Source organism: Humulus lupulus, chromosome 5 (assembly GCF_963169125.1).
Source record: "Humulus lupulus chromosome 5, drHumLupu1.1, whole genome shotgun sequence".
NCBI lineage: Eukaryota > Viridiplantae > Streptophyta > Magnoliopsida > Rosales > Cannabaceae > Humulus > Humulus lupulus.
The window spans coordinates 234,266,861-234,287,648 of NC_084797.1; the positions used below are offsets into that span (position 1 = coordinate 234,266,861).

General features: G+C 33.8%; 2 protein-coding genes across 5 annotated transcripts; both read right to left on the reverse strand.

Annotated features, from left to right (window-relative positions):
- Positions 1–686: 686 nt before the first annotated feature.
- Positions 687–3,094, reverse strand: LOC133778408 (uncharacterized). 3 transcript variants are annotated; one of them, XM_062218319.1, is made up of 8 exons: positions 2,797–3,094; positions 2,275–2,423; positions 2,099–2,156; positions 1,919–1,987; positions 1,714–1,809; positions 1,482–1,571; positions 1,191–1,364; positions 687–1,113 (listed from the first exon to the last, which is right to left on the reverse strand). In XM_062218319.1, exons 2-7 carry the CDS (start codon positions 2,421–2,423, stop codon positions 1,326–1,328), a joined length of 501 nt encoding a protein of 166 aa, XP_062074303.1. In that variant the 5' UTR covers positions 2,797–3,094; the 3' UTR covers positions 687–1,113; positions 1,191–1,325. The 3 variants fall into 3 exon arrangements, with proteins under 3 accessions (XP_062074303.1, XP_062074302.1, XP_062074301.1); XM_062218318.1 differs by having other exon boundaries at positions 2,275–2,468; XM_062218317.1 differs by having other exon boundaries at positions 2,275–2,473.
- Positions 3,095–4,719: 1,625 nt separating this feature from the next.
- On the reverse strand, positions 4,720–18,793 carry LOC133778407 (lysine-specific demethylase JMJ17). Of its 2 annotated transcripts, XM_062218316.1 has the most exons (34): positions 18,663–18,793; positions 17,158–18,548; positions 16,435–16,492; positions 16,071–16,193; positions 15,637–15,694; positions 15,395–15,531; positions 14,379–14,537; positions 14,196–14,282; positions 13,524–13,706; positions 13,190–13,342; positions 12,915–13,106; positions 12,751–12,816; positions 12,561–12,656; positions 12,005–12,091; positions 11,796–11,912; positions 11,499–11,706; positions 11,304–11,368; positions 11,080–11,138; positions 10,824–10,955; positions 10,553–10,718; positions 10,137–10,472; positions 9,608–9,790; positions 9,433–9,494; positions 8,613–8,691; positions 8,046–8,195; positions 7,826–7,959; positions 7,493–7,613; positions 7,343–7,416; positions 7,005–7,149; positions 6,593–6,742; positions 6,250–6,345; positions 6,026–6,121; positions 5,745–5,944; positions 4,720–5,210 (listed from the first exon to the last, which is right to left on the reverse strand). In XM_062218316.1, exons 2-34 carry the CDS (start codon positions 18,486–18,488, stop codon positions 4,961–4,963), a joined length of 5,553 nt encoding a protein of 1,850 aa, XP_062074300.1. In that variant the 5' UTR covers positions 18,489–18,548; positions 18,663–18,793; the 3' UTR covers positions 4,720–4,960. The 2 variants fall into 2 exon arrangements, with proteins under 2 accessions (XP_062074300.1, XP_062074299.1); XM_062218315.1 differs by lacking the exon at positions 18,663–18,793 and having other exon boundaries at positions 17,158–18,641.
- Positions 18,794–20,788: the final 1,995 nt, after the last annotated feature.

The following is a 20,788-nucleotide window of genomic DNA, read 5'->3' on the forward strand; positions in this document are numbered from 1 at the left end:
TTTCGGTTTGGACGGGTTAACCCGACCAACTCGCCCAAATTATTGGACGGGTTTAAAAAAAAAAACTTCTTAATTAGGCAAGTTACAGGCCACTTTTGCTAACCTGATTATGACATTGGACGGGTAAAAATATTTTGTAACCCGACCAATGCTCACCCCTAATAAACAAACCCAAATTGGTCAAGAGCATTCGACCATTGATCATAAAATTATTGGTTTACCTTTTCACCATATATGTATATTTATAGGAGAATTCTTCAATGGGGTTTCACTTTAAGCCTTATTGGTGGGGATCTCAGTGTTCTTAACCCGTGAATAATTTTCGGCGCAATTTTTTTTTATGACCGTGTATATTGTAGCTATTTAGAGCATCATACAAATTTTCAGAAAATTCCAAATAGTTTACAATACCGAAAACTAAGTTCAAACATGTTGCACGCGTGACTAATTTTTTTTATGCGCGTAAAATTCATGTTTAAACCTAGTTTTTCGGTACGGTAAATTATTCAAAATTTTCTGAAAATTTACAAGATATTCTAAATAACTACAATATACACTGTCATAAAAAAAATCGCGCCAAAAACTGTTTACAGGTTGAGAAACACTGAAGTGAAGCCCCTATAAAAAAATTGTCATATTTTTATTTATGCTAATGAAATTCAAGAGACCTTTCACCTTTTCAGATGTAATTAAAAAATTGGCCACCATTTATAATTATTTATTCTCTTTTTCAAGTGTGGATGAATCTCTTGTGTGGGATCACATACAACACTTTTTGCACAATCCAAAATCCTATAGTAGCAGTTCATTTGAGGAAAGAAGAAGAGCCAGGATAGAGGGAACAAGGAGGATCTGTTGTTAACAGTATAGTAAAATATCACAACATAATAATCCACAGCACACCTTTAAAGCAGCAGTTAGTTTTCCGGAGAAAAATTTCAGTTGTCTTGTGCAAAAGCAGGCTATATTTGATGAAGTAGACATCAAGTCTAGAGCTTCAAGTAGAATTGAATTAATAGTATCAGAGATTTTGTTACCAGACGGAGAAATCATGATATGGTTGGACTCAAGTTCAATAAGCATTTTAAGTTCTGGACGCTTCCCTGCAAATCTCTGTGAACAGAAAATGAAATAATGAGATTTGTATACACATTTCTCTCAAATTTTAAAATCTTTATACAAAGACGTACCAGAGGACCACCTCCCTTGAAAGAAATTTGTGCTGACACTATATATTCACAATAAGGACATCTATAATCTATAGTCAACCATTCTCTAATATTTGGGAACCTCAAAAGCTTAAGACCAAAAACATAAAGACACTTTCATTTCTTCTGTTCCTTGTTCACATAATCCAGGTATTCCTGCCAAAAGAATAGCATACCAATAAGATAAAAAAAAATGACTTGGAAGCTCACTGAAAGTAGACCTGAGAAGAATGGAATCTCATAGAACATATGTAAGAAAAAACACAAGAATACCTGTAGAATGCCAACCGCAGCAAACTTATCGACAATTGTCTTCGAATGAACCGGATGTAAATTCAAAGGCTTTAGTAGCATTTCCACATTCTATAAACAATTTAGTAAACATTTTTGTATCAGATTATACACCACTTAAACAGAAAAAAGTACCAAGTTGAGAATGATGTTCATTCTTATGAATGGTTTCACCAAAACAAAACCAAAAAAAATAGTTGTTCCAAATCCAAACCCTTGAGGTAAAGCGCTCATCCCAGTATGTGTATTTGATACCGGTAAGTTTGTTTGTATTGCTTAGTTCATCCAAGAAGAGCTTCACAAGCACAGACTAAACCAAAGCAAGCAAACAATATTCAGAATAAAACAATTTTTTTAAAAAAAAAAAACAAGAAGAAGAAAAACATAAAAATTCATGAACTAAGGCTACGAAAACTCACATCAGTAGTACTCTTTTGTCGGTCAAAGGTTAAGCCCACAACAAATCCTTCCAAAGAAAGTTCAGATATCTAATATCACAAAACAAATCCCACTATTTTAACATTCTCAAAACAAACAAAAACCACATTGGTAGTGAAATAAGATGAAACTATTTTTCTGTAAATAAGAGAGAGACTAACCAGACACTTAAAATTATCAGCTATTAACTCAATATTGTACTTTTTCCTTACAAGAACACTGCAACAATAAGAAATGAACAAAACCCATATCTTTAAACTATATAAAAAATAAAAATAAAAAAATACTGTAATAAGTTACCTTTAAATTACTCCTAAAAATAAAAAATTTCAGGTACCTCAAAGGTGAAGCGATCTTGTTGTTTAGATCAGAAACAGCCAAACCAATGTACTTAGTACCAACGTCTAAACCGAGCAAGCGCCCACGTTCAAGTCCATCAGTCTTAAGCAAGTCTTGGAATAAGCTCAAAGCCTTCACGTACCTCATCTGTATAGTTTATAGTTTTGTCCCTAGTTAAATCAAGGGACTAACCTGAACTGAGAACAACGTGAACGTCCAATAAGAACCAATTTCAAATTTAATTCAAACAGCATTAAAATAAAAATCCACTAAACAATATAGGTGAATTTGTATTGTAGGCAAGGACAATGTAAACAAAGGACTAACAATACCACCTGCCGATCTATGTGTTATTCGACCCGCCCAGCTACAACAGCTAAAACGAAAATAAATAAATATAAATCTTATAAAATACAAACAAACAAAAATCTTTACTTAGCAGATAGTACCAGCCAAAAATTTAAACTTAATGTTTCCTTCTATATATATTATATGAATAAAATAAAAAGAGCGAACCTACCTCCGTCGACTGCCTGTGTTGTATCCCATGCCCTCCGGTCGACTGCCTGGAGCCGCGTCACCGCCTGGAGCAAAGAATGCGTGCAGCTTCGCCTGGAGTCGTCGAGTAGAGACCGCGTGGAGCTGAGACTCGCCTGGAGCCGAGACTCGCCTGGAGCCGAGACTGCTGGAGCTTCGCCGCCTGGTCAAGACTCAAGAGTGCAGAGTCGGAGATGAAGAAAGATAAGATAGTAGAGAGAGGCAGGCACTAGGCAGCGGCACACATTTAGATTTAGGTTATGTTAGAATTTAGAAATATATTATTATCACTTATTAGTAATGTTAAAATTTTAAAATATATTATATATGTAATTTTTTTTTTAATATAGCATTAGGGTCGATCGGGCCGGGTTGGGTAAAATGGGTTGGGATTTTTTTGGGCCGTGACCGGCCCATTCAAGTGCGGGTTGTAGCTAAAATGGCCCAATCAAATTCGGGCTGTTCAAATTTGGCCTCTTCGGCCCGCTTTTCGGATTGTGTAGGCCGGTTTGGTCGGCCCAATAACATTAATGCCCAGCCCTACACCAAATTAGCAAAACCAATTTCATATTTTGGAAAAATATAAGTTAATGAATTTTAAAGAAAGATTTGGTTAAAACAGGATTAACCCAATTTCAGATTTAGTTAAAACAAGGGACTAACCTGAACTGAAAACGTGAACGGAGAATGAGTAAAAGCAGTGGCTAACCTGAACTGAGAAAGAGTAAAAACAGGGACTAATGAGAATGAGAAAGAGAGAGAGTGGCAGCCTGAGACTGGTCGGCGGTTGGAGTTTTTCGTGAGAAGAAGAAGAAGAATGCAAGAGTGATAACTGGCCTAGGCCCAAGCCAATGTGGCTTAATGGACTTTTATGAAAAGTATTGGACTTATGTACTAAAGTGATAGAATTACCAATTTTTTAAGGATAATTTTGAGTTTTCAATTGAGCAAATAATATGATCAACCATAATTGATAATTTGATGAACTAACACCGGTATTAGAAAATATTATTTTAAATAAATGAAATAGTCAAGAATTAAAATTATATATATAATATTACGCGGATAACAAATTGATGTATAATGTTAACCAAAGTTTGATCGGTTCATTGAGTTTATTATTTAACGTGTGAATAAACAAATAAACTGCTACCAAACAATAAAAATATAACTGGAGCTGGGTCATCATTCCCCAACCAAATCTTCTCTATTTTTGTTTTGTTTTGTTTTTTTCTAAAATACACTACTTAGATTATCAATTCTAAAAACATTTATCCAGTTTCCATTCATAAGCATAATGCAAATTTGAATCATTAATAAATATTTATTTTTTAATTTAATTTTTTGCTCACTTATTATTTTATTATATTTTTTGATATCTTATTTATTGTTGTTATTAAATGTAAAAATAATTTACACTAGTTTTACATGTATGTGCATTAGAGCACAACATTATGTGTCAAATTTACGACTTTTTGTGCTAAATTAATCAAAATTCTTACATTTTTCATTAAAGATAGTCTAACTGTATAAGCAGACGTGAAGTAATATAATACTACTCGTGAAAACAGTGAAAAAAAATAGAGTAATAATATGTGCACCCAAAATATGCACACAAACATTACACACACAATAACTGTTTTAAAACGCAGTGACACATTACTATGTGTAATGTTTTGGTGCATATTTTGGGTGCACTTATCATTACTCTAAAAATAAATAAACAAACCCAAATTGGTCAAGAGCATTCGACCATTGATCATGAAATTATTGGTTTACCTTTTCACCAAACATATATATATGTATGTTAATGAAATTCAAGAGACCCTTTCTTCGTTCTTTTGCAAATGCCTGTACAAAATGATCAGAAGCTGAAAATCTAACACAAAAATCCTAGCCACCCCTGTGAACTTATAATAATATTTTTAATAATATTAATAAGTGATGAGCTCAATCTAATAAGAATTGGCATAATTTCTCAAAATTTTAGATGTTTCTTCTAAGCAACATGAGACAATTTTGACAAAATGAAAATGCTCCCCCCTTTATTTTGATCAAAGGAACAGGAGAAGAAGACAAGTGAGATCTAGAATGACTATGAATGAAATGAATGAATCAAATGGTTAGTAGCTAACTGGATTTCATGTTCAATGTTGCTGTGAATGGAAAAATGAAAGACTTTCAAGCTCTGTTCGTTTCTTAACCGCCCTTCTGAAAGGTTTCCGATTTCGCCACCAAAGACTTTCAATCCCACTAGAGCACCTGGCAGTGTTGCTCTCATCTGTAATTGAGATCATCTTTTGAGTTGGGTCGGAATTGACCCTTTTCGATTTCTTTATTGACTTTGTGTTCCGAGGAGATGGTGTCTTAGGCTCCACAGATTTGGCATCCGATGATCTGTCAAAGCATTATTGGACCAATTATTGCAAATGAAACATAAGGGGATTAATAAATGACAGCAAATGGTTCTAGACCATTTCTCCTCGCAATCACACTATCACTAACAGACTTTAAATAACACCTACAAGAAACAGCACTCAGATTATCTGTCAAAGCATTTGAACAATCATTAAGCATTTTAGATGAAACAAAAAACTAATACGACACCTGCAAAAACAAACGTGTAGACTTGTAAAATTCAAATCTCTAAAACAAGTGGGCACACTGCAGACTGTGAAAGAGGAGGAATAAAACTTGGAGATCATTAGCCCTCCCTGCCAGTTCTCATTTAAGAGTAACCTTCTCTACTAGAATGAACTACAACTTCCTACTAATCTAATACCCTGAATATGGAAGAATATTCAGTAAACTATTTTGAAATGTTTTCTTCTGCTTAACAAAACATGCCCAGTTCTCACAAAAGACCAGCAAAATAATTTACAGAAGCACAATCTGGAGGTAAGAAATTCATTAAAATAAAACCAGGCTGACCTCTCATTATCCACCAAAGACAGCATCGGCAATTCCGCCATTTGTGGTTCACATGCAGGACAGATGTAAGTATTTGGTGGAGTGACTAATTTGATGCAGTCAAAGTGATACCACTCGTCGCATTGATCACATGCAATCATCGCTCTTTGATCATACGGCTTCCGACAAATGCAATATAGCATACCACGAGTTCTTAATAACTGCATCCATGGAAAAAAAATGTAACAATAATTTACACCAGACCAAGTAACTTAATTTAGCCTAAAGACCCAATGTATTACCTGAAGTTCCTTATCTAGATGAACGGGCAAATTCTCCCCCTCTGCGATAAGGTCAAAAACTTTATCTAAGCTAAGAGCCCCAGAATCTGCTGCGACCTATCGACAAAAACACAACATTTTCAAATGTGAGAGACAGAGAGAGTGGAATGACTTGAAGGGAAACAAACAATGATAGAGAGAGAGGAGAGCAATGATTTTAAAAGAGAAAGAGCATCGATTTGAACCTTCTTAGCATAATCTGCCCACTTCAGACCTACACGCTTCACTTCTGTAAGTTTCTGCCTGAAGTAATCTTCTGGTGGAATGTTCAAGGCTAACCCCTGCAACATTTTATAAAATCGCATTAAAGATATCCGACTAAATTACTGCAACAAAATTACATTGATAATGAAAACTCAAGGGACGACAAGGAGCTCAACAAGTATACAATGTACTTCATAAATGGCACTATTAAAAAATGGCAATTTTAAATTTTGAGCAGATGTAATTAATGTTCCACTCAATTGGACTCGAATAAAAGCATATAGAGAATTCTAGCACAAGAAGGAGAGTAAATAAGAAGCACACCTCTTTCAAATGCTGTTGAATCTGTTGGAGTGTGGGCTTCTCTAAACTCTCCAGTAACTTATTGACTTTATGTTTCCAAGAGTTTCTTGCCAAAGTCAACTTGAGATTGCGATCAACTGCATTGTCACATACACCTGCTAGCTCGGTTGCCTTTAGAACCGAAGGAAATCAATCAGGATGAATCAAAATTCTAGCTATATAAAAAAAATTGGCTACCATTTAATTATTTATTCTCTTTTTTAAGTGTGGATGACTCTCTTGTGTGGGATCACATACAACACTTTTTGCACAATCCAAAATCCTATAGTAGCAGTTCATTTGAGGAAAGAAGAAGAGCCAGGATAGAGGGAACAAGGAGGATCTGTTGTTAACAATATAGTAAAATATCACAACATAATAATCCACAGCATACCTTTAAAGCAGCAGTTAGTTTTCCGGATATTATACCCAGATCTTTATCAACCAAAAATAAGGCATTATCAACCGTTTCTGTCAGGCAACTTTTGCATGCCTTAGCTTTCTCCACGAGCTCTTTCAAAATTTCTCTTTCTTCAATACTGCACCAACAAAAGAAAAAAAAATGACATCTATACCTACAGTGAAGTACAAAATTGAAAAAAAAAAATAACTGAAGAAGCAACGAGAAAAATTTCAGTTGTCTTGTGCAAAAGCAGACGATATTTGATGAAGTAGACATCGAGTCTAGAGCTTCAAGTAGAATTGAATTAATAGTATCAGAGATTTTGTTACCAGACGGAGAAATCATGATGGTTGGACTGAAGTTCAATAAGCATTTTAAGTTCTGGACGCTTCCCTGCAAATCTCTGTGAGCAGAAAATGAAATAATGAGATTTTTATACACATTTCTCTCAAATTTTAAATCTTTATACAAAGACGTACCAGAGGACCACCTCCCTTGAAAGAAATTTGTCCTGACACTATATATTCACAATAAGGACATCTATATCCTTCTACGCATGCTACATCCACAGCTGCAGGTCCAAGGCACCGCAAATGGTAGCTGTTTTTTTAAACAATAAACACAGGTTGTTCTTAATAAATGATGATAACAATAAATAAAATTACGATTTATTAAGCAATTCATGATATACTACAGAAAAAAAAAATAGCTGTTTGAATAAATACATATATATTTATAAAGTTATCTATTAGCAGCAGGAAACTCTGGGAGTTCAGAATAAATAAGATAAAACCTCAACACAGCTACCTTACCAGTCCTTGCAGATGGAACAAGTAAGAAACTCCTGGTTCTGGGAATCATTAAAACAGCACAGACAAAAATCCTTTGCTTTTGAGCCACATGACTTGTCTAATATAGACAATGATCTTTCTAATGTCTGCTTTATCTGTATATTTATAAAATGATATAAATACCTCGAATAATCAAACCAACTAAGCTTTATACAGAACCGAGACAAATATCAAATAAAACCTTTAGCAAAGTGTCAAGCAATGTGGTCTCATCATCAATTAAGGTCCCTAAAATGTCTCTGCAAGATTGTTTCCACTTTTCAACCTTGGCAACTTCAGATAAAACCATATTGAGTTCTGAGCAACTAAGAGCATCAGCAATTCCAGTTTCCTGTATATGATAACAACAATTTAGCTATGTTTAAAAAAGGATTTATCCTATAGTGGAATTGAATACAAGTTCAAATACCATTCAACAGTTCTCCAAGTTGAATCTGAGCACAGACGTCAACTCATTTTGCAAAGCATGTAAACAGAATTGAATAAAAGCATTATAGTCACATTCTCGGCCTCAGACAAAAGTTAAGTATATACGAGTGGAAAACACTAAAAATTAAGAAAACAAAGATCTAAAGGTCCTATGAAATTGTCTTTTAAAAAAGTCATACAGATATACAGACAATCTTGTGCAATTGCAATACACATTGGCACTACATAACCAAAGTGCAATATCTTTTCCTTACAAAACATTACATTTTGCGGAACCACAACAAAATATCAACCCATAATATAAACAAACAGACCATACCTTAAGCTGTAAAATAAGAGACCAACAACGTTTCCCAGGTTCTAGGTTAAAAAAGTGATGCACTTGCTCTTGCCACAACCTGCATTGGGTTTAATTACAATCAATTTTGCAATTATGTGGAAAAAGTACAAATAAAAATTAGGCAAAAAATCTAAAACATCATAAAAACAAAAATACAAAAGGTTAATAACATTGCAGAAAAAAAAAACAGAAGAAGAAAAGAATCACTCCAAAAAAAAATTACAATGAAATAGAGAAGAATACTTTCCTACCCTAACAAATTCTGAAAGCTATAAGCAGTGAAACTGAAACACTCAGCCAAATGAGTTTCTGTAAGCATTTTGAAAGAAAATAAAACTTGGAATTCTTAAAGCATTTTCGGAAAAAATAGGACATAAAATAAGTTTTAAAACATTTAAATCATAGCTCCAGGGTAACATGTTTATGAAAATTCTTATTGAGTCGGTAAAACTAGCCATATTTATGATAAATCCCAGGGTGCAATAAACGTCATTAGTTAAATCATGCTACAACCTACAATAACATGCTGCAATAAGGCCTTTTTTTTAAAAAAAACTGCAATAAGTTCTTTTGAGTAACACACTTATATCAAGCTGCAATTACATTAAAAAATATTAACAAATATCTTATGTACATATTATTTTTAGTATAAGTTGAATATTTCAAACGTGGTAAACTCACTAACTATTAGATATTGAATACAATGGCCAGAAAGTTATGTTCTCTCACAAAAGTCAAATTGTGATTGGCATTTACACTAGCGAATAGAGAAAAAAGAAAATTGGAAAACAGGACTCACTTGTGTTTCTGAATTGCATTTTCAAGTTCACCAACCATGACTGGGTAGATACTACTAACATGCTGCAAACAGAATACTAAAGTTGTTACATCAAGTCAAACCAATAAACAACTACCAATTAACAAATTAAATTTAGACAAAAGTCTCAAAAGGCAGTGAAGTAGTATAAACTCACCTGAGAACTGTCAAGAACTCTTACAGCATCACTCAAGGTGCATCTTTTTGAATTTGATTGCGAAGAAATTACTTCTGAAGCTTGCCAAAGCCATTTGACCGCATTAATCAATGAGCTCCAGAAACTACTAGAAGTAAATGTGCTAGGTAAATGTTCAGCAGCCTTCATTAAGTTCTCAACATCCTTCAAGAAAATGACATTAAATGTTACATGTCAAGCTAGGAATACAATGCCTCAAAAAATAACAAGGTTGTCTTCTACTAGTTTTATGCGAGCTGACCAATGTAAGCAATAAAAGTATACCCACCAAAATGCAAATACAGATAATCGACCATTTATGATACAAGTAATTATCCAACAGTGGCTTTCCTATTAACCAAACACCCAACACTAAGACCAACTGTTTATGTACAAATTATCATCCAACTTGATAACATGTTTTAAGGTGGTCACTAAAGCCATAAGTAACGTACAATACAATAAATAACATAACACAAACAAATGAGAAAATATTAGAAAAATCAATCACCTTAAAAGGAGGAGCACTGGAACAAAAAGAAAAGGCTGTTTTACACCATTGTAGTGTAGAACAAGCATCCTCAAGTTTTGGAATCTCATCTAAGTCAAAGCCAAAAGATGAACCTTTCTTTTTGGCTGAATCAATTCTAGTAACTAAACTCTCAATTTTTGAACTAAGATCATTTAATAATCCTTCACAAATGTCAGTTGTATCAAAAAGGCATCTTGTATCTTGCAGTAGAAAGCAAGCATTATTCTTCCAGTCCTCGGAGTCTTTTAGAACAGTTTCAAGCATACTTCTTTCTCTCAAAGAGACCTTTAATAGCTTTGATTGGGAAACTAAGTCCTGCAACATGTAGGCATAATGTAAGCCAGAGGACTATTAAATCTTGGTAAAAGGGCAGGCACATGTAAGTTGGGAAGAACCTGTAGGGCCTCAAATTTTAAAGGAAGCAAAGAATTTGAGGCTGGTAGCAAAAGGGAAGATGACTCAAAATATGGATTAGCATTTTTCAACCAAGATGTAGCCAGAGTGAATGCCTCTTTAACCTCGTTGAGAGAAGGTAGAAGGACACATATATCTTCCGAAACCCTAAACATTCAAAATAAAAAAATACAAAGAGTTCACATGAAAAATCTCAAACCATCAAAACTAATCTACAAAACCATATAAATCAAAGATAAACATGCTAGAAACCTTATAGCATCTTCAAAGTCAGACAAATCAGCTTTACGTGCAAGAATATCTGTTGCCCTTGCTTCCCATTGCGTGGCGTCACCAAGTACTTTTAACGTATCAACAAATAATTTCTCTCTCTCAATATTTAACCTGAAAAAAACAAACCAAATAAAAGAAAATTAAAGATGCTAAACAAAAAAGGTGCTAAAGGAAGCAAAACAAAAAAAGCATCTACAATTTTCAGTTTGTAAAAGAACAAGGGATGAGTGCTTACTGTCCAGCCTCCACCATCAGTTGCCTGAGAAACTCTATAGACATCTTAGTCTCACGTGCCTGCATCAGTTTTCAACAAACTTTAATGTTTGAAGATGACCATAATAATCTGAAACTAAATTCAAAGCTCAAGCACAAAAAGAAATGGAAGAAATTCCATAGCAAGATAAAAAGGCAAAACAAAAGTGAAGAAAAATATCTAATAAGCAATAGCAATGAATCTACCTTTAGTGCCTTATCTCTGCAACAAGCCTTCTGCAACTCAACCTCAACAAGAGGTAACTCATCAACTGTAAAGAAACCACAACCATAGACCTTTTTTATTTGTAAAAATAAAAATATCTAAATTGGAGAAAGAAAAGGAATAATGAAAAAACGGGTATCTAATTGCAGATACAACCAGGAAAAAAAATGCCAAACCTTGAATTTTCAAGGATGCCCCCTCCTTTAAGATGCAATCTAATTCAGCAACAACATTATGTTGATCTTCTCGTTCAGAAATGTTTGCTAAAACATGTTTAAAGCGCGATATCCACAAAACAGCATCAGCATGGTATTGCCTTAGAAGCTTCAACTCAGGTACGTTGACAGTAAAATTATCCATCTCTAGAAGAAGTACTTCAACATTCTGCAGAAGTGATTTGTTCACCACCTTGTGAACTTAAAACAAGCAAACAAAGAAAGAACTCAAGGAATTGAATAAAGCACAAAAATTACCTTTAAATTAATGGGATGTTTCAGAATTTCATCACACTGAGCACGACATGATTCAGCTTTATTTAATAAATCCAGAAGCATTTCTGTCTCTGGAAACTGAATTTGGAGCTCCAAAATCTATCCATTAAAAATCAAAACATTAGTATTAGGAAATATTCAGGGACTGGAATTGATTATTTTTTAAAAATTAAAAAAAATATATATATCACCTCTGACTTTAGCTGATACAGAGATTCAACCTCAACAGCAGCAAGACATTGTTCTGAAATGCACTTCCTTGCATTCTCTAGCCAGACCTGCTTCAACAATGAAATTTCATTAGCTATGAACAAATAAGAAACCACTCCAAAATTGATGTAAAGAAGAAAGATAGCTGGGTAATGAAATGCAGAGCAAATTTCACAAGTCAACAAGGCAGTGGCTGGTACAAAGACACTGTAATGGCACCAACCCCTAATAAGCTGGACACCACAGAAGCATATTAAAACGAGTAACTTCAAATCATGAAAGCCAACCACAACCCTGAACTATAGTAACGAGAATGTTATTACAAATAGAAGCTCACAATTTTACCCAGAAAGAGATGTATAAGACCTTAAACAACTGAAAATTTTCTATGCCAGCCAATTGCGATAAAAAATATATAATGCAGATTATATATGTATATAATTAATCTGAGAGGGACTTGAACCTAGAATGAGTGGATCTAGGATGCAATGTATACCTTAGCCTTTCTTAAAAAAAAAAAAAGAATCGAATACATACGTTAGCAGATGAAATCTTCTGCAATAATTTTTCACTCTCTTGTACGTGAAGTGGAAAGTTTTGAACTCTAGAGTACAAAAGTTCCAACTCAGATAGCTGCAGTCACAAGTAAGAAGAAATTTATATCATTTAAATGAAAATAAAAATACATCAATAAGTTAGAAGAGAGCAAAATTATATTTATACAGACCATTGAGGTTGCTAATAAAGCAGTATTAATTTCCTGTATCAAAGCCATTGCCTCTTCAGCATAACCCTGAAAATATACATATATGTGAATTAATGGTAAGATTGTTCACTATCAGGCCAGAAAACGTATAACAGAATATACAATTACTACACAAAAGTAAGAACCTTCAATTTCATATGTCCAGGCTCATTACAAGGCATAGGATTAACACTCAGCAACTCATTTACGTATTCCAAGTGAACTTTCTCTAAACCATCACGTTGATTATGTGACCATTTATCACTTTTAGACACACATTTTCTAACACTTTCTGCCCACTTCCGAGCAGCTACCAGATTCTTTGCCATGTCCCTTACCTATATACAAAAGTAAAATGAAATAACTGATTAAAAAACTGTTCATATTACATGAAAATTTAATAAAAACAGAAGAAACTCACAGGATCCATCTCAGAGCCCGCCCACAAAAATTGCTGAGCTTCCTTCATTGCAGCAATATAAACATCCCTCGAAAATGTGTTCTGAAAAATCTTACCCGAGCGCATAAGCCATTGTTCTGCAAGTTGATTCAAAGTAACTTGACCACCTTTCACCTACATGCATTAACCGACTCAGAATACAAACAAAACAATTTTCTTTTTCATTGGATATATCAAACTCGATCTTATTACATGATTTTCCAGATAAAGAAAGTATAAAGGTAACATATAGTAGTGATGAGAGACAATAGAAGTTAGTTTCTTTCATGACTCAGTGGAGATTTGAAAAATAGACCTTTCTAATCAAAGTTTTTGGTTCATTGGAGCAAGAGATCTGCCTTCGTGCATTCCTATTTTGTGTAGTCTCCTCTGAACAATATTTATCCACTGCAAGCACCAAGTCATTCAATTCTGCAAGTGACTGGCGATAGAGAAGACGACGTTTACTGGATTTGCATTCACAAAGGCGCTCCCAATGCTGTGTGGGAAGAAAACATATCAAAAGTTACAGAACCAAATGGCAGAACTTGACCAATCACATCATTTAATTAAATCTTCAAGTGAATATTGGAACAACAACATAAAAAGTGATTAAAAAAAATACACATTGGAATTTATAAACAAGATAAACCATAATAGTTTCCCATAATCTAGATAAATTGTTTTTCTCCTTTTTTTTGAAACTAGGCTCCCCCGCCTAACCCACAAATTGTAGATATTGCTTTGAGATACCCCACATTCCAATTGACCAACAAGTTGGGAACTTATACGGTAAATCAATCTCAAGATAAAGATAATGAAACATTCTTCCCTCCTTCCAAAACAAATTTTTGTCAAGGTGTCAACAAAAAAGATGATGAACAAGATTTTGCACAATAATGATGATGAATGGATTAATATCTAGTTTACCTCAAAGGCAATATTCAATTAATTTATTTGAAAACATTTTAGTATGAAAAGTACAGACCTCCAGACATACAGACGTGGATGGCCTACAGCGACACACAACAGCTGAAAGATAAAGATACTGCTTGCATATTATGCATGTTGCGTCCTGTGAAAACCACAAGCATATATGCATCAAAACTGATTGTTATCTTGAAAATCATCAAATCATAATTAAAAGTGGCAAGTAATTGGCAGTAAATACCTCTTCGGTACCGACAAATTCTGGGCATTTCCGAGGAGGCATAGGGGATGATTTGACAATACCATTTTTCCAAAGCCGCTCTCTCCAGGTTTTCTCTTTTGTGTATATCCTAAGCAATTCTTTCTTCAAGTAAGGCGCTACTCTGCTATCACATTCATCCTAAAAGAGACGTGCATTAGAAAATTTATAGTACTTTTGACTTGAGTAACTGTGAGATCGAACATGTTAAAAGAACAGAAAAAAGGCAACCACTTAACAACCAGGGGAATTCTAAGATGTCAAGGAGAACAACAAATAATAGAGGCTTGTTAAAAGAATGGCAACTTTGGAAAACATATAAATGGGGCAAGTATTAAAAGAAAAAAGAGTAAAGAATCTTAGAAAGAATAAATACATAGACTAATAATTTAGGAGGGCCCGTGTAGATTCTCAAAAGAAAAATAGTAAATCAAATCTTAACTGAAGGATCAGCTGTTTCACTAATTTTCTCATGCTTTTTACATTGTTTTATTCTATAGAATAACTTATAACTTCTTTTTCATTAACAAAGCTTGTCACTAGCATAATATAAAATGTCCCACCTTCACAAGTGTGAAAGTAAATTTAACCTAATAGTCATTTGAGACTAGCTCAAGTGGTTGGGTGTGTAAGTGTGTGTGTGCGGGGTGAGAGGTTCTAGTCCATAATGTATCAATGTAAATTTAATCTAAAATACTCATTTCGTAAAATATTACGAGAACATTAAGCAACTTAGCACATGATAAACCACACTAGGTTTCAAATCCTTAACACAAAATCTATCAAGGTAGGCTTGATAAAAATCAAGGTTACTGTTATGCAAAAGCTATTCAATAGAAGGAGAAAAAAAAAGGAGGCATCTGTTAAGGAGACAGAATAACTATTCATAGGCTAGGCCAGTATCCAACAAAATGAAGAGTATATTAGGAACTAGATAATGTCAATTAAAAAGCGGATTTTCATGTAAAAACATATAGCCTAGATTAAAAGTTTATAACCTTAGCTAATACACATAGAAGCTCCTCATGAGACAGCACAGCAGTTTTACGATATAACTGATACAGCTCCGATCCAAACCTGCCATGAGGTAACCAGTCGGCAGGAGCGAAATTGACAGCCTCGGCGCAATTTAAACCTGAAAAGAACAATTCCAAGTCTAACTACTACACATGTATAAATAAAATTCTGAAGACATTGTTTCTATAAACTGAAGGGATTGATTTTTAAAAATTATACTTACCAAGATTGAATCCTCCATGGTAAGATCTGGGGAAAGTGATCACAAAATTCCCAGGCTCCTAGTAACAAACAAGCATGCGAAGAAGCATATCAAGACAAACGATAAATAGAAGGGATTAAGGTAAAAACAACAGAATGAATATGAGGAGAGAGAGAGAGAGAGAAAGTAAACTCAAAAGATTATTCACTCAAAACCCCAATATTATCAAACTTCTTCCCTGCCCCCTTTCTACTTTTCTCAAATCAAGTAAAGCTTAACTCTATAAAATAGGCATAATATTTAATTACACATCCCATTTACAACCATAGGCAATCAACGTCCATATCTAGTTTGACAGAGGAAGAAGGATCATGGACAGATATAAAGCTCGCATCCTTCATAATTTTTTTCCCCTTAATAGAAACAAAGCTGGTATCAATTCACACCCTTCATACCTGTAAAACACTATATACAGAAACTCCCTTTTCTTGCAAAACAGATGGATTCAACATGGTAACAAGCTGAAAGAGCAAATCTGGTTCCGCATCAAAAAGATCAGGAAGGCAGTTACGCATCACCTAGATGAAAGTACACATTGTAAGCTTTATTTCATTAAGCAAAAACTTGAGGAGGAGAGGGGGTGGCAGTAGCACTAGCACTGCCCCAAATATACCATATTTCACAGGCACCTGTTCAACCAGGTGACCATACACATATGTTTACTTAAAGGAAATAATCTTAATAAAAGTTATAAAAACATAACAATCCAGCACTTGTCACATATTTACATATATATTCAATTTGAAATAAATGATTTACCTTCTCAAAAGCATTGGCTTCATTACCTGGGACACTATACCAACATTTTGGCTCTCCCCTGAAAAGATACTAGAATGAGTGAGCAGAGAACATTACATATTATAAACACAAGCAAAACACATCACTCAAGAAAAGATTACAAAATAAAACTCATGACAATACAATTAAAGAAAATGGAATAATAAGAAAAATTTCCTCATTTATTAAAGTATTCCCATAGCTCATTTCAGTCATACAATACACCAAGTGTCAGCCAACCAAATTTTAAGCTAAGGGTTTACATAATGGCATCGAGCTTGAAGGTCAAACAGCATAACAGCTCTTTGCCTCCTCCTAAGCAAACCTAAAAGTGTTTGCAGGTCATGTCTAAACTGTAGTAGTTAACAAACCTGACTGATATAATTTTACTAATTAAAAATTACATGTTTCACATTGTAAAACCAGCATGTGGTAATTCTACCCCAGCACCCCAAAAAAAAAAAACCTTTCGCAAAGCCAATTCAGAAACAAACTTTCTTTTTCACATACCTCACCAAATTCAAACTTTCATGATAACTATGCGGTAACTTATCTCAAGTTCTCAACTAGCTCAAGTGTTGGACTTTTAAACTCAAACAAAGTAAACTCTATTGGCAATTAATTACACATACAGTTTTACAGATAAATAACACAAACGAAAAATCGCTAAATCGTGTGTGAAAATAAGAATATCATTAAACATACCAGTGGTGATAATTCATGGAGTAAAAGCAATGATCCTCAAAGTGCCAGCAAAAAGATGAGAATAGCATTCCGATATACAGCCAAGGCACCATTACTCCTGCAATGTTGTGATGAACAGCTCGTAGCACGGACCCTTTTAACTTGGGCAAGTTATTGAGATTCCACGGGCTACTACAATATTCATCCCAAACCTTAGCCTCAACTGACTCAGGTCTCTGGTCATCTACACGTGGAAAACCACTCCCATAGATAGAAGTATCTAAGTCATTACCATACATAACCTCCACCTCACCAAGAGATCCTTCCACAATTTCCCAGAATTTTTTTTCTATTTGCATCCGGGAAGCAGATCCAGACCCAAACCATTTCTTCTTGGCCCTATCAGCCATACGCCTAAAAGCTTCAATTGAGTAACGCTTGCCAGGCACAAAACCGAAGCTATCTTTCTCAGAATTTAAGCAATCTAAGCAATACCAGTTGCCAAGTGGTACCTGCTTTAATGGTGGAGAGAGACAATAAATATGCCACCCCTTATCACACCTATCACACAAAAGCATCACTTCTCCATGCAACCCACTTTTGCACTGTTCGCAAATCTGATCATGCTCTTCCTCCTCCTTTGCCTTACAAACCTTTATTTTGTCACCATCAATATTCATTCGCCTCATTTTTGAACTCGGATTTTCAGTCCTACATTGACTCCTCCCCTCATGAATTACCCTCTTACCATTCCGACCTGGCTCTCGATTTAACTCATTATAGTGACATTCATAATCATATAAATGTTCCCTGTACAACTGAGATAAGACATGCTTTGCACACTCTGAAATCTTTCTGGACGACCTCACAAACTGAGAAACATTTCCCCACTTTTTATCCTTCACAACCTTATCATAACCACCATACCGCTTCACAGCATTAAACAATTTACATAAATCCAATTCATCACCCTCAAAGACTACCCTCCTTCTCAACTTCTTACCAGAATGATCCTCCAAAAACCTATTATACTCCAAGTCAAAAGTCTTGGAATCGCAGGCAGCAGGGCGAGCCTGCAACTGGTGAATGGCCTGTGTTTTCGTGGGAAATGTAAACGAATCTAAATTCAATGCAAATGGGGGTTTCCAATTTTTAGGTGGAACAATCTTACAAATCCCATATGGCTCAGCCTCTGGCCTGATCTTATAAATAAAATCCAAAGGGTCTCTAAATTCATCCTCAGTTGGATAATACACAGGCCCAGATGGTATACTCAATGACTCAGACGATGAAACACTCGAATTCTGCCCCAATACACCTTTCTCAACAGCCCTAGGTTTACCCTTCCCCATTAAACACCACCAAAAATGTTCTACACAATTTTTTTTCACCTAAACCATACATAGAAGTACCTAAATAAACATGAAAGTTATATACAACTCATCATCAAACAATCATTGTCCTCCATTACCCTAAATAAAATTCAAACTAAAATAAATAAACAGTTTCTAGGGTTTGCAGCGTACCTGGGATGAGAGAGAAAATCAAGTAAAAGAGTAGTTCTGAGCTTTCTCTCACTACAGTAACAATAATAAAGACTCAAAAAAAAGGAGTGAGTTTCGTGCGAGATTTTAGTTGAGAAAGGGCTACGATTAACACGAAAGATAATAAATCAGTCTTTTTGCAAATTAGGGTCTGATATTTTCATAAATTATGAAAACGACAACTGACTTTTTTTGTTATTAGATTTTTATTCCCACACTCACCCCCACGTGGCCGTACCTTTCGTCTTTATTGTGCTCTCCACTCACGCGTGTCTCTTTCAATCCACGCACCAGCGACAGGGATTCCATGTTGGGAGAAAATTAACGGTCCCGATTCTTCGTTTGTAAAGAACGATGTGCAGAGCGCGTGGGGTGAGGAATTTAAGAAAAGAAACCGTACTAATCGGTTCTAGTTGGAAGCACACGTGTCGAGCGTGTGTAAAATATCGGATACCCAATTAAATTAAAAGTTGTTAAATGGACGGCTGAGATTGCATTATCTGTTCGAATCTTAGTCGTCTACCGGTTTTGACTCTTCATTCAATAATTTTTTTTTTTTAATTATAGTAACAGCTTTTTTTGTATTGGTGCACACTTGGTATTTTGTAACGATCAACGGCTCCAATTGGTCAAACAAGAATGTTTTCATGTCATTAATTTGCGTTGCTAATTTGGATAATTCTCAATTATCTTATAAGATTGAAAATAAATATTGAAGTTATCATTGCTCAATTGCTCAAAAAAATATTATCATTGCTAAAAAAAAATATTAATTTTTTTTCTTTTTATTATATAGTTTTTCATTCGTGTTCTTATTAATAATTTTTCATTTTATTAATTAAAAAAAACTTAATCTTAGGTAAAATTAATACTTCTATACAATAAATTTTAGTTCGACCACTTTTTTATAGGATATTGATTAAAAAAATTATATTGTCGTTACCAACTTCACATTTCAATACACTAGGTTAAATGGCAATCTCTTTCGGTTTACAATAGATGCTTGTTATAGTTTCTTGAAAATTGAAATTGAAGCACTATTGGTCTTTTATGCCACTCCAAAGATGTTTTCAACATCAATTGTTCTATTTTAAAAGTAATGATTGTTCATGATCTATATTTTTGAATTTAAATAATTTAAAATTAAAAATAATTTTTATAATATTTAAAGAATACAAATAATTTAGTCTAAAATCATCCCAAAATCCATATATGTCACGTGGATACTTAACGGGTAATTCACGGTGAGTACTAACGGTTGCACAAAATTTGTAGATTTAAGTATTACCGCAAAAAAAATGGGTATTAAAGTGTAACTTTTGAAAATATTTTGGTATTATCACCACCAATTTGACTAATAAAAATATGTTACGTGGATACTTAATAGACAGTTAACGGTGAATACTAACGGATGCACCAAAATTATAGATTTAGGTATTATTACTGCAAAAAAAAAAAGATTTTGGTATTAAAGTGCAACTTTTGAAAAAATTTGAGTATTATTGCCGCCAATATATCTTTTTCATATTAAACTATAGTAAAAAGTCTATCAATAGTCGAAAGTAATTTTCAAGCTATATTATAATGCAAAACTATTAAACTCATTATTTACTTCTTTATAGTTGAGTTTCATTAATTATTTAGGGTTTGATTGATTCGCGATTAAAAAATTGTATTTGCAAAAAGTGTGATTTTAAAATGAAAGTCTAGATTTAGTGATTGAAAACATGATTCTGAAATTGTGATTGGTTCATTGTGTGTAGTCTGTTTTTGAGTTTTAAAAAACAGATTCTGTGATTAGTAAAAACAAAATATGTAATTAGTAAAGCTAAATTTAAAAAATATTTTATATGATATAACATAAACATAATTAAATGGATTATGATATTAAATTTTAATTTGCCAACAAATTTAGTTAAATGAAATTTAAAACTAGTGCATTGATTGAATTTATAATAATTGCATATTCACATAAATTTTTTTAATCATAGTTATATTTTTTTGTTTAATTAAGCTCTATTATTATAATCAAGCCACATTTATCCAGGAATATCATTTATGATATTTTTCATCTTAGTCATAGAAGTTTTATTGAAACTAATATATGG

What these genes read in the sequence shown, in the direction of transcription:
- LOC133778407 (XM_062218316.1), bottom strand. Translation starts at nt 18,488, where the DNA reads ATGGGGAAGGGTAAACCTAGGGCTGTTGAGAAAGGTGTATTGGGGCAG. An exon ending in CTGTATATAGTGTTTTACAG is followed by an intron (nt 15,695 to 16,070) that starts GTATGAAGGGTG and finishes GTTTGTTACTAG; the next exon opens with GAGCCTGGGAATTTTGTGAT. An exon ending in CAAAAACTTTGATTAGAAAG is followed by an intron (nt 13,343 to 13,523) that starts GTCTATTTTTCA and finishes TAATGCATGTAG; the next exon opens with GTGAAAGGTGGTCAAGTTAC.
- LOC133778408 (XM_062218319.1), bottom strand. Translation starts at nt 2,423, where the DNA reads ATGAGGTACGTGAAGGCTTTGAGCTTATTCCAAGACTTGCTTAAGACT. An exon ending in CTGATAATTTTAAGTGTCTG is followed by an intron (nt 1,988 to 2,098) that starts GTTAGTCTCTCT and finishes TTGTGATATTAG; the next exon opens with ATATCTGAACTTTCTTTGGA. An exon ending in CTGCGGTTGGCATTCTACAG is followed by an intron (nt 1,365 to 1,481) that starts GTATTCTTGTGT and finishes TTCTTTTGGCAG; the next exon opens with GAATACCTGGATTATGTGAA.